This window comes from Somniosus microcephalus, unplaced genomic scaffold (assembly GCF_052327205.1).
Source record: "Somniosus microcephalus isolate GS21.2 unplaced genomic scaffold, FLI_Smic_1.0 unresolved_chr1, whole genome shotgun sequence".
Classification (NCBI taxonomy): domain Eukaryota; kingdom Metazoa; phylum Chordata; class Chondrichthyes; order Squaliformes; family Somniosidae; genus Somniosus; species Somniosus microcephalus.
The window spans coordinates 42,335,049-42,347,758 of record NW_028225179.1 but is presented as its reverse complement, the minus strand read 5'-3'; the positions used below and the strand labels follow the sequence as shown (position 1 = coordinate 42,347,758).

The following is a 12,710-nucleotide window of genomic DNA, read 5'->3' as shown; positions in this document are numbered from 1 at the left end:
GCTAGCCAAGCTGGTGGCAGGTACTGCAATAATCCTTCCTGGGCGGCGGGCTGGGGCTCCATCAGCTGGCTCTGCAGCGGGGCCGAGCAGCGAAGGCGGAGGCAAACAGAGACAGAGGGGGGGAGCACTCAGGAGACGGCCGGCGCTGCAAAGCAGGTCGGCGTTCGGACCAAGCAGAGGGAGGGAAAAGTCCCAGAGAGTCCGGCGGGAACGAGTCTCCACCTATTGAAAATACCTATGCAAATAAAAACCGCGGAGAACAGCATTGTCAGCAGCGGCAGTGGCGGGAAAGCGCGGGAAGCGCCATTTTCTTTCTGCGGGGAAGAAAGGAAAGCGTGGGAGGCGCCATTTTTTTTTTCAGGATGCCTAAAGCTGACAATATTAATTCTTTCGATATCGATATAGAGGATTGGACCACATATGTGGAAAGAGTGGAGGTATATTGCACAGCAAATGAAATAGAGGATGATAAAAAGGCATCAGTACTTCTAAATCTAATGGGCGCAAGGACATACGGGCTGTTACGAAACTTAATCACTCCAGCCAAACCGAAGGACAAGAATTTTAAGGAGATTGTTGATACCCTACAGGAGCACTTAAACCCAACACCGCTGCTGATAGCGGAACGATTCAAATTCTTCAAGAGGAATCAGCACAAGAATGAAAGTAACGCTGATTACCTCACCGAATTAAGGAAGCTGTCAAAGCACTGCCAATTCGGGGCAGGACTGGCAGATTCTCTTCGAGACAAATTCGTCTGCGGTCTCCTAAGTGAAGGAACACAGAAAAGGCTACTTTCTGAGAAAGATTTGACACTGGACAAGGCTTTCAGTGTGGCTGTATCATACGAAGCAGCCGCAAGAGGAGCTGCAGAGATACAGCAAAAGCCACAGGACTTCGGCACCCATGAAATGACAAAGGGTTTCGAGAGATGTTATCGCTGCGGCAGATCCACCCATGACCAGAGGGACTGCTGGTTCAAGGACAAAGCATGCAGGCAATGCGGAAAGATTGGACACATTGCACGTGTATGCCGATCTGGAAACAAAAAATCCACGGACAGGAAAAAAATCAATAAGGAAAAGTATAGAAAGGTACAAATGATGACGGACAGTAGCTCCGAAGACCAGAAGAGCGATAGCGACTCTGGAAACAAGAGACTAAGCTGTCTCAAATTACACAATGTAATTGCCAAAGAAGATTACCAGACCATTTGGGTTACACTCACGATAGCGGGGTCCCCAGTTAAAATGGAGCTAGATACAGGATCAGCTCTGACCGTCATAAGTCGACGGGATTACGAGCGGCTATTTCCGCATATACCTTTGAAAGACACATCCATTATCTTGAAAACATATACGGGGCAGAAAGTATACCCCAAAGGGAAAATAAGGGTGCCTGTTGTATACAACGGCAAGGAAATACAGAAGTTGTATTTATACGTTCTGCAAGATAGTGGTCCACCGCTGTTCGGACGTGAATGGATCAGGAAGATATGTTTAGACTGGCACTCCATTCAGGCACTGACGGTGACCAGTAAGAAAAAAAATGATGATGACGTCATACCTGAACGATTAAAAGACATCTTGGCCAACGCCAAGGAAGTGTTTCAACAGGAACTAGGAACCTTGAAAGGCGTCACCGCCTCAATAAAAGTGGAAGATGCTGCAATTCCCAAGTTTTTTAAGGCAAGGCCGGTGCCATACGCAATTCATCCAGCAGTCGAGGCAGAGCTGGAGAATTTGGAAAAGGCAGGCGTATTATCCAAGATAGATTGGAGCGAGTGGGCAACACCCATCGTCCCGGTCATGAAGAAAACGTTGAATAATGATAAATCTGAAGAACAGAGAAAAATTCGCATCTGTGGGGACTTCAAGGTGACTGTAAACCCGGTCCTTCACACGGTACAGTATCCTCTTCCGAGGATAGAAGATATTTTCGCCTCACTATCCGGAGGGAAATGTTTCACCAAAATTGACTTGGCACAGGCATATCTACAGATGGAGGTTGAAGAGGCCTCTAAAAAGTATCTCACGATAAATACACACAAAGGCCTGTACCAGTACAATCGACTGGTTTTCGGAGTAGCATCAGCTCCAGCTATCTGGCAAAGAGCTATGGAGCAAGTCCTCCAAGGGATTCCGGGGACTCAATGCTACCTAGACGACATCCTTGTAACAGGAGAAAATGACAACGAGCACCTTGCCAATTTGGAGCAGGTGCTCACTAGGCTGAGAGAACGGGGCCTACGAGCAAATCGCCCCAAGTGCAAATTTTTCCAGAAACAAATATCATATTGTGGCCACATAATTAATGAGGAAGGGTTGCATAAGTCACCTGAAAAAATTGAAGCGGTCATAAAAGCCCCAGCACCTGAAAATGTCTCACAATTAAGGTCGTTCCTGGGATTGATAAATTACTATCATAAATTTTTACCGAACTTGTCAACTCTTCTGCACCCTCTTAACGAACTGCTACAAACGGGAGTAATTTGGAAATGGAGCGAAGACTGTAAACGTGCCTTCCATAAATGCAAAGGCTTGATCACGTCCAAAGAGGTTTTGGCTCATTACAACCCATCACTGCCAATCAGACTGGCATGCGATGCATCCCCTTACGGCGTAGGAGCGGTATTATTGCATAGATTCCCTGATGGCTCAGAGCGGCCGATAGCTTTTGCGTCACGCTCATTGAACTCAGCTGAGCGTAACTATGCCCAGATCGACAGGGAAGCACTCAGCCTGGTATGGGGAGTGAAGAAATTCAACCATTACCTACACGGACAAAAATTTACCTTGTTGACTGACCATCAACCCCTCGTCTCCATATTCAACCCTAAAAAGGGCGTTCCCATTATGACAGCGCAAAGGCTACAGAGGTGGTCCCTTTTCCTAGGGGCACACCAATATGACATAGAATACAAAGGATCAAAACAGCATGGGAATGCTGACGGTTAATCGCGCCTACCGTTGCCAACGGTAGAAGAGGCACCTTCAGTGGACCCAGTGGAGATGTTCCACTCAACCATAGTGGAATGTCTACCAGTAACAAATTCTGTCATTGAAAAGGAAACGAGAAATGACCCGACTCTCTCACGAGTCTACGATTTAATGGTGAAGGGATGGCCAGCACATGGCGAACCACTGTTGCCAGCATTCTCGCAAAGAAGAGAACAGCTGTCAGTGTGCCGAGGAACCTTGATGTGTGGATCCAGAGTGGTGATTCCACCCAAACTCCAGGATAAAGTGCTAAAGGAGCTTCACGAGGGGCATCTGTGTGGAGTGAAAATGAAGAACCTAGCCAGAGCGTTTGTGTGGTGGCCAGGTATCGATGGAGACATCGAAGAAATGACCAAGAGCTGCCTAGGATGCCAGAAGGTCCAAAACGCCCCACCATAAGCCCCTCTACATCCATGGGAGTGGCCCTCATCTCCATGGCAAAGGGTACATATCGACTTTGCTGGTCCATTTATGGACTCAATGTTCTTAATCGCGGTTGATGCACACTCCAAGTGGCCGGAGGTAATAAAGATGTCCTCCACCATCACGGAAAAAACCATCACAGTATTAAGGACCACATTTGCCAGGAATGGGCTGCCTGAACAGATCTGTTCTGATAATGGACCGCAATTTGTGTCCGAAGAATTCAGGAAGTTCTTAAAAAAACAATGGGGTTAAGCACTACACGTCCGCCCCATACCATCCCGCCACCAATGGATTGGCTGAAAGGTTTGTCCAGACCTTCAAGAAGGCCATAAAGGCCATGGGTAATGAAGACATAAATCTACAGCATAAGGTAGATAACTTCTTGTTTGCATACAGGAATGCAGCACATGTGGTTACAAACCAAACTCCCGCCATGATGTTCTTCAATAGAAGCCTAAGATGCCGGCTGGATTTGATCAAGCCAAACATCAGAAGGGACGTGGAGAACCGGCAATTTCAAGGCATGAATGAAAGGCCAACTAGAACCTTCCAGATAGGTCAACAAGTTTTGGCCCGGGACTACCGTACCGAGAAATGGCAGCCTGGAACTATGTGCACACGACTAGGACCGCTGATGTATACCGTGGACATCGGAGAAAGCATAATAAGGCGCCATGCTGACCAGATCATAGAGTCATCCGAAAAGGGACAACCTATACCACAACTCTATACGCCTAATGATGAAGCAGAGATACCCATAGTATCTACCTCCGATCCGGTGATACTGGAACCAGATGAACCCGACACTGGCATTCAAGCCGAATCAACCTTGCCAAAAGAACCTACTACACCACCAGAAACTACTACACCACCGAGGCGTTATTCGGACCGAGTCAGGAAGCCTCCAGAGAGACTGACTTATACTTGATTAACTGCAGCAATGTGTAGATTATTGTTCTTGTAACATGTTAATTAATGATTACTTAAAATGTTATGTACTGGTTGTCTAAAAGGGGAGGAATTGTGGTGTATGTGTCTTTAAGAGCCCCCTGTGTACTGTAATGCCGGTAATGGCCACTCGGGCTATATAAGCCTGTATCGTGTCTTGTATCAGTTAGTTCACCTCCAGACTTTGTGCAGTAAACACCTGTGAAACCAACTCCTGCATTCCGTGTCTCCATTAACACACGGACACAACAGGCGGTGGAGGCCAGTTCATTAAATATATTCAAGAAGGAGTTGGATATATTTCTTAAGGCAAAGGGGATCAAGGGATATGGGGAGAAGGCAGGGACAGGGTACTGAATTTGGATGATCAGCCATGATCTCATTGAATGGTGGAGCAGGCTCGAGGGGCCGAATTGCCAACTCCTGCTCCTATCTTCTATGTTTTCTATGAGCTTTACTCTGTATCTAACCCATGCTGTACATGCCCTGGGAGTGTTTGATGGGACAGTGTAGAGGGAGCTTTACTTTGTATCTAACCCGTGCAGTACCTGCCATTGGAGTGTTTGATGGGACAGTGTAGAGGGAGCTTTACTCTGTATCTAACCCGTGCTGTACCTGCCCTGGGAGTGTTTGATGGGACAGTGTAGAGGGAGCTTTACTCTGTATCTAACCCGTGCTGTACCTGCCCTGGGAGTGTTTGATGGGACAGTGTAGAGGGAGCTTTTCTCTGTATCTAGCCCGTGCTGTACCTGCCCTGGGAGTGTTTGATGGGACAGTGTAGAGGGAGCTTTACTCTGTATCTAACCCGTGCTGTACCTGCCCTGGGAGTGTTTGATGGGACAGTGTAGAGGGTGCTTTACTTTGTATCTGACCCATGCAGTACCTGCCCTGGGAGTGTTTGATGGGACAGTGTAGAGGGAGCTTTACTCTGTATCTAACCCGTGCTGTACCTGCCCTGGGAGTGTTTGATGGGACAGTGTAGAGGGTGCTTTACTTTGTATCTGACCCATGCAGTACCTGCCCTGGGAGTGTTTGATGGGACAGTGTAGAGGGTGCTTTACTCTGTATCTAACCCGTGCTGTACCTGCCCTGGGAGTGTTTGATGGGACAGTGTAGAGGGAGCTTTACTCTGAACCTAACCCGTGCTGTACCTGCCCTGGGAGTGTTTGATAGGACAGTGTAGAGAGAGCTTTACTCTGTATCTAACCCGTGCTGCACCTGCCCTGGGAGTGTTTGATGGGACAGTGCAGAGAGAGCTTTACTCTGTATCTAACCCGTGCTGTACCTGCCCTGGGAGTGTTTGATGGGACAGTGTAGAGGGAGCTTTACTCTGTATCTAACCCGTGCTGTACCTGCCCTGGGAGTGTTTGATGGGACAGTGTAGAGAGAGCTTTACTCTGTATCTAACCCGTGCTGTACCTGCCCTGGGAGTGTTTGATGGGACAGTGTAGAGAGAGCTTTACTCTGTATCTAACCCGTACTGTACCTGCCCTGGGAGTGTTTGATGGGACAGTGTAGAGGGAGCTTTACTCTGTATCTAACCCGTGCTGTACCTGCCCTGGGAGTGTTTGATGGGACAGTGTAGAGGGAGCTTTACTCTGTATCTAACCCCTTGCTGTACCTGCCCAGGGAGTGTTTGATGAGACAGTGCAGAGGGAGCTTTACTCTGTATCTAACCCCTTGCTGTACCTGCCCTGGGTGTGTTTGGTGGGACAGTGTAGAGGGAGCTTTACTCTGTATCTAACCTGTGCTGTACCTCCCCTCGGAGTGTTTGATGGGACAGTGTAGAGGGAGCTTTACTCTGTACCTAACCCGTGCTGTACCTTCCCTGGGAGTGTTTGATGGGGACAGTGTAGAGGGAGCTTTACTCTGTACCTAACCCGTGCTGTACCTGCCCTGGGAGTGTTTGATGGGACAGTGTAGAGGGAGCTTTACTCTGTATCTAACCCGTGCTGTATCTGCCCTGGGAGTGTTTGATGGGACAGTGTAGAGGGAGCTTTACTCTGTATCTAACCCGTGCTGTATCTGCCCTGGGAGTGTTTGATGGGACAGTGTAGAGGGAGCTTTACTCTGTATCTAACCCGTGCTGTACCTGCCCTGGGAGTGTTTGATGGTACAGTGTAGAGGGAGCTTTACTCTGTATCTAACCCGTGCTGTACCTGCCCTGGGAGTGTTTGATGGGACAGTGTAGAGGGAGCTTTACTCTGTATCTAGCCCGTGCTGTACCTGCCCTGGGAGTGTTTGATGAGACAGTGTAGAGGGAGCTTTACTCTGTATCTAACCCGTGTTGTACCTGCCCTGGGAGTGTTTGATGGGACAGTGTCGAGGGTGCTTTACTTTGTATCTGACCCATGCAGTACCTGCCCTGGGAGTGTTTGATGGGACAGTGCAGAGGGAGCTTTACTCTGTATCTAACCCGTGCTGTACCTGCCCTGGGAGTGTTTGATGGGACAGTGTAGAGGGAGCTTTACTCTGTATCTAACCCGTGCTGTACCTGCCCTGGGAGTGTTTGTTGGGACAGTGTAGAGGGAGCTTTACTCTGTATCTAACCCGTGCTGTATCTGCCCTGGGAGTGTTTGATGGGACAGTGTAGAGGGAGCTTTACTCTGTATCTAACCCGTGCTGTACCTGCCCTGGGAGTGTTTGATGGTACAGTGTAGAGGGAGCTTTACTCTGTATCTAACCCGTGCTGTACCTGCCCTGGGAGTGTTTGATGGGACAGTGTAGAGGGAGCTTTACTCTGTATCAACCTGTGCTGTACCTCCCCTCGGAGTGTTTGATGGGACAGTGTAGAGGGAGCTTTACTCTGTATCTAACCCCGTGCTGTACCTGCCCTGACTGTGTTTAATGGGACAGTGTAGAGGGAGCGTTACTCTGTATCAAACCCGTGCTGTACCTGCCCTTGGATTGTTTGATGGGACAGTGTAGAGGGAGCTTTACTCTGTACCTAACCCGTGCTGTACCTTCCCTGGGAGTGTTTGATGGGGACAGTGTAGAGGGTGCTTTACTTTGTATCTAACCCGTGCAGTACCTGCCATTGGAGTGTTTGATGGGACAGTGTAGAGGGAGCTTTACTCTGTATCTAACCCGTGCTGTACCTGCCCTGGGAGTGTTTGATGGGACAGTGTAGAGGGAGCTTTACTCTGTATCTAACCCGTGCTGTACCTGCCCTGGGAGTGTTTGATGCGACAGTGTAGAGGGAGCTTTTCTCTGTATCTAGCCCGTGCTGTACCTGCCCTGGGAGTGTTTGATGGGACAGTGTAGAGGGAGCTTTACTCTGTATCTAACCCGTGCTGTACCTGCCCTGGGAGTGTTTGATGGGACAGTGTAGAGGGTGCTTTACTTTGTATCTGACCCATGCAGTACCTGCCCTGGGAGTGTTTGATGGGACAGTGTAGAGGGAGCTTTACTCTGTATCTAACCCGTGCTGTACCTGCCCTGGGAGTGTTTGATGGGACAGTGTAGAGGGTGCTTTACTTTGTATCTGACCCATGCAGTACCTGCCCTGGGAGTGTTTGATGGGACAGTGTAGAGGGTGCTTTACTCTGTATCTAACCCGTGCTGTACCTGCCCTGGGAGTGTTTGATGGGACAGTGTAGAGGGAGCTTTACTCTGTACCTAACCCGTGCTGCACCTGCCCTGGGAGTGTTTGATGGGACAGTGCAGAGAGAGCTTTACTCTGTATCTAACCCGCGCTGTACCTGCCCTGGGAGTGTTTGATGGGACAGTGTAGAGGGAGCTTTACTCTGTATCTAACCCGTGCTGTACCTGCCCTGGGAGTGTTTGATGGTACAGTGTAGAGGGAGCTTTACTCTGTATCTAACCCGTGCTGTACCTGCCCTGGGAGTGTTTGATGGGACAGTGTAGAGGGAGCTTTACTCTGTATCTAACCCGTGCTGTACCTGCCCTGGGAGTGTTTGATGGGACAGTGTAGAGGGAGCTTTACTCTGTATCTAACCCGTGCTGTACCTGCCCTGGGAGTGTTTGATGGGACAATGTAGAGGGCGCTTCACTCTGTATCTAACCCTGTACCACTCCCCATCACAGTGAGGTGTTACCGACTGACGCTGTTGTTAAGGAACCGATGGAGCAGGAACAGGATCTTGGGTCTTATGAAAACCTTCCGAGTGTGACTGAAATCTCCAAGGCCTGTGAGTATCTCCCCGAAATCAGTTGAGTTTCTTGATGAATTGAGTTCCAGTGGCAGTTGGCCAACGAGGTTCAGGATGGAGAAGTCCCTTTGGGGCCTAACGCGATCCTAATCCTTCCAGAAAACCCAAAAAACCACCCCTGCTCCCCAAACCCTCTCCCCCATCCAGCTTATCTCAGAATGAACCCCCATCGTCCTGGGCAACCTCTTGATAGTCTTCGGTGGAATGATTTATTTGCTGGGCCTGGTCTGGTTTGTCAGGAGTGCTAGGCCAGGATTAGACACAGGCCTCACCCAGTGCTAGGCCCGGATTGTCCCAGGTCTGACCCAGTGCTCCATATACCTTGGTTAGACCGTACATGGAGCACTGTGCACAGTTCTGGTCTCCATATACCTTGGTTAGGCCACACTTGGAGCACTGTGCACAGTTCTGGTCTCCATATACCTTGGTTAGACCACACTTGGAGCACTGTGCACAGTTCTGGTCTCCATATACCTTGGTTAGGCCACATTTGGAGCACTGTGCACAGTTCTGGTCTCCATATACCTTGGTTAGACCACACTTGGAGCACTGTGCACAGTTCTGGTCTCCATATACCTAGGTTGGACCACAGTTGGGGCACTGTGTCCAGTTCTGGTCTCCATATACCTTGGTTAGACCAGACTTGGAGCACTGTGCACAGTTCTCGTCTCCATATACCTTGGTTAGACCACACTTGGAGCACTGTGCACAGTTCTGGTCTCCATATACCTAGGTTGGACCACATTTGGAGCACTGTGTCCAGTTCTGGTCTCCATATACCTTGGTTAGACCACACTTGGAGCACTGTGCACAGTTCTGGTCTCCATATACCTGGGTTAGACCACACTTGGAGCACTGTGTCCAGTTCTGGTCTCCATATACCTTGGTTAGACCACACTTGGGGCACTGTGCACAGTTCTGGTCTCCATATTATAAAAAGGATATGGAGGCACTGGTGAAGATGCAAAAGAGATTCACTGGAATGATACCAGACTGAGAGGTTATAGCTATCGGGAAAGAGTGAACAGGCTGGGGTTCTTTTCTCTAGAAAAGAGAAGGCTGAGGGGCGACCTGATCGAGGTCTTTAGGATTATGAAAGGTTTCGATAGGGTAGACGTAGAGAAGATGTTTCCACTTGTGGGGGAGACCAGAACGAGGGGCCATCAATATAAGATAGTCACTGATAAATCCAATAGGGAATTCAGGAGAAACTTCTTTACCCAGAGAGTGGTGAGAATGTGGAACTCGCTACCACAGGGAGTGGTTGAGGCGAACAGCACAGATGCATTTAAGAGGCGGCTGGATGAACACACGAGGGAGAAAGGAATAGAAGGGTATGTTGATGGGGTGAGGTGAAGAGGGGCGCGAGGAGGCTCCTGTGGGGCATAAATGCGGAGATGGACCTGCTGGGCCGAATGGCCTCTTTCTGTGCTGTATTATGTGATGGATCGCTGACTCTATTCTGTTCTCTTTAGCAGCGAATTCCGAAGACAATGATTATGAAAATATGCCACTAGACTGAGAACTGGACGGATTCGCTGTGATGAAGAGACACATTGTTTGTACAAAACATTCAGAGAAAAATATATTGACCTGTATCGAAATAACCATCCCATCATTGTGAATGTACAAGTATTTTATATCTGGTGTCTCTCAATCGCTCTCTCTCTCTCAGGGAGATATCTGTACACTGACTGGTGTCTCTCAATCGCTCTCTCTCTCTCAGGGAGATATCTGTACACTGACTGGTGTCTCTCAGTCCTTCTCCCTCAGGGAGATATCTGTACACTGACTGGTGTCTCTCAATCGCTCTCTCTCTCTCAGGGAGATATCTGTACACTGACTGGTGTCTCTCAGTCCCTCTCCCTGAGGGAGATATCTGTACACTGACTGGTGTCTCTCAGTCCCTCTCTCTCAGGGAGATATCTGTACACTGACTGGTGTCTCTCAGTCCCCTCTCCCTCAGGGAGATATCTGTACACTGACTGGTGTCTCTCAGTCCCCTCTCCCTCAGGGAGATATCTGTACACTGACTGGTGTCTCTCAGTCCCTCTCTCTCAGGGAGATATCTGTACACTGACTGGTGTCTCTCAGTCCCCTCTCCCTCAGGGAGATATCTGTACACTGACTGGTGTCTCTCAGTCCCCTCTCCCTCAGGGAGATATCTGTACACTCTCTGGTGTCTCTCAGTCCCCTCTCCCTCAGGGAGATATCTGTACACTGACTGGTGTCTCTCAGTCCCCTCTCTCTCAGGGAGATATCTGTACACTGACTGGTGTCTCTCAGTCCCTCTCTCTCTCAGGGAGATATCTGTACACTGACTGGTGTCTCTCAGTCCCCCTCTCTCGGGGGATATCTGTACACTGACTGGTGTCTCTCAGTTCCCTCTCTCTCAGGGAGATATCTGTACACTGACTGGTGTCTCTCAGTCCCTCTCCCTCAGGGAGATATCTGTACACTGACTGGTGTCTCTCAGTCCCCTCTCCCTCAGGGAGATATCTGTACACTGACTGGTGTCCCTCAGTCCCTCTCTCTCAGGGAGATATCTGTACACTGACTGGTGTCACTCAGTCCCCGCTCTCTCAGGGAGATATCTGTACACTGACTGGTGTCTCTCAGTTCCCTCTCTCTCAGGGAGATATCTGTACACTGACTGGTGTCTCTCAGTCCCTCTCTCTCAGGGAGATATCTGTACACTGACTGGTGTCTCTCAGTCCCCGCTCTCTCAGGGAGATATCTGTACACTGACTGGTGTCTCTCAGTTCCCTCTCTCTCAGGGAGATATCTGTACACTGACTGGTGTCTCTCAGTCCCTCTCCCTCAGGGAGATATCTGTACACTGACTGGTGTCTCTCAGTCCCCTCTCTCAGGGAGATATCTGTACACTGACAGGTGTCTCTCAGTCCCCTCTCTCTCAGGGAGATATCTGTACACTGACTGGTGTCTCTCAGTTCCCTCTCTCTCAGGGAGATATCTGTACACTGACTGGTGTCTCTCAGTCCCCTCTCTCAGGGAGATATCTGTACACTGACTGGTGTCTCTCAGTCCCCTCTCTCAGGGAGATATCTGTACACTGACTGGTGTCTCTCAGTCCCCCCTCTCAGGGAGATATCTGTACACTGACTGGTGTCTCTCAGTCCCCTCTCTCTCAGGGAGATATCTGTACACTGACTGGTGTCTCTCAGTCCCCTCTCCCTCAGGGAGATATCTGTACACTGACTGGTGTCTCTCAGTCCCTCTCTCAGGGAGATATCTGTACACTGACTGGTGTCTCTCAGTCCCCTCTCTCAGGGAGATATCTGTACACTGACTGGTGTCTCTCAGTTCCCTCTCTCTCAGGGAGATATCTGTACACTGACTGGTGTCTCTCAGTCCCTCTCCCTCAGGGAGATATCTGTACACTGACTGGTGTCTCTCAGTCCCCTCTCCCTCAGGGAGATATCTGTACACTGACTGGTGTCCCTCAGTCCCTCTCTCTCAGGGAGATATCTGTACACTGACTGGTGTCTCTCAGTCCCCGCTCTCTCAGGGAGATATCTGTACACTGACTGGTGTCTCTCAGTTCCCTCTCTCTCAGGGAGATATCTGTACACTGACTGGTGTCTCTCAGTCCCTCTCCCTCAGGGAGATATCTGTACACTGACTGGTGTCTCTCAGTCCCCTCTCTCAGGGAGATATCTGTACACTGACTGGTGTCTCTCAGTCCCCTCTCTCTCAGGGAGATATCTGTACACTGACTGGTGTCTCTCAGTTCCCTCTCTCTCAGGGAGATATCTGTACACTGACTGGTGTCTCTCAGTCCCCTCTCTCAGGGAGATATCTGTACACTGACTGGTGTCTCTCAGTCCCCTCTCTCAGGGAGATATCTGTACACTGACTGGTGTCTCTCAGTCCCCCCTCTCAGGGAGATATCTGTACACTGACTGGTGTCTCTCAGTCCCCTCTCTCTCAGGGAGATATCTGTACACTGACTGGTGTCTCTCAGTCCCCTCTCCCTCAGGGAGATATCTGTACACTGACTGGTGTCTCTCAGTCCCTCTCTCAGGGAGATAGCTGTACACTGACTGGTGTCTCTCAGTCCCCTCTCTCAGGGAGATATCTGTACACTGACTGGTGTCTCTCAGTCCCCCCTCTCTCAGGGAGATATCTGTACACTGACTGGTGT

The 12,710-nt window shown here is 49.6% G+C and overlaps 1 protein-coding gene across 2 annotated transcripts in view; it reads left to right on the top strand.

Annotated features, from left to right (window-relative positions):
* LOC147094863 (uncharacterized) overlaps positions 1-12,426 on the top strand; it is a 202,585-nt gene extending 190,159 nt beyond the window's left edge. The window contains exons 10-11 of one of the 2 annotated variants that reach the window (XM_085974473.1): positions 8,421-8,524; positions 10,024-12,426. In XM_085974473.1, coding sequence (XP_085830599.1) covers positions 8,421-8,524; positions 10,024-10,067 — 148 coding nt within the window. In that variant the 3' untranslated portion in view covers positions 10,068-12,426. Of the gene's footprint in view, positions 1-8,420; positions 8,525-10,020 lie in introns of both variants that reach the window. The other variant, XM_085974471.1, reaches the window with a different exon arrangement.
* Positions 12,427-12,710: the final 284 nt, after the last annotated feature.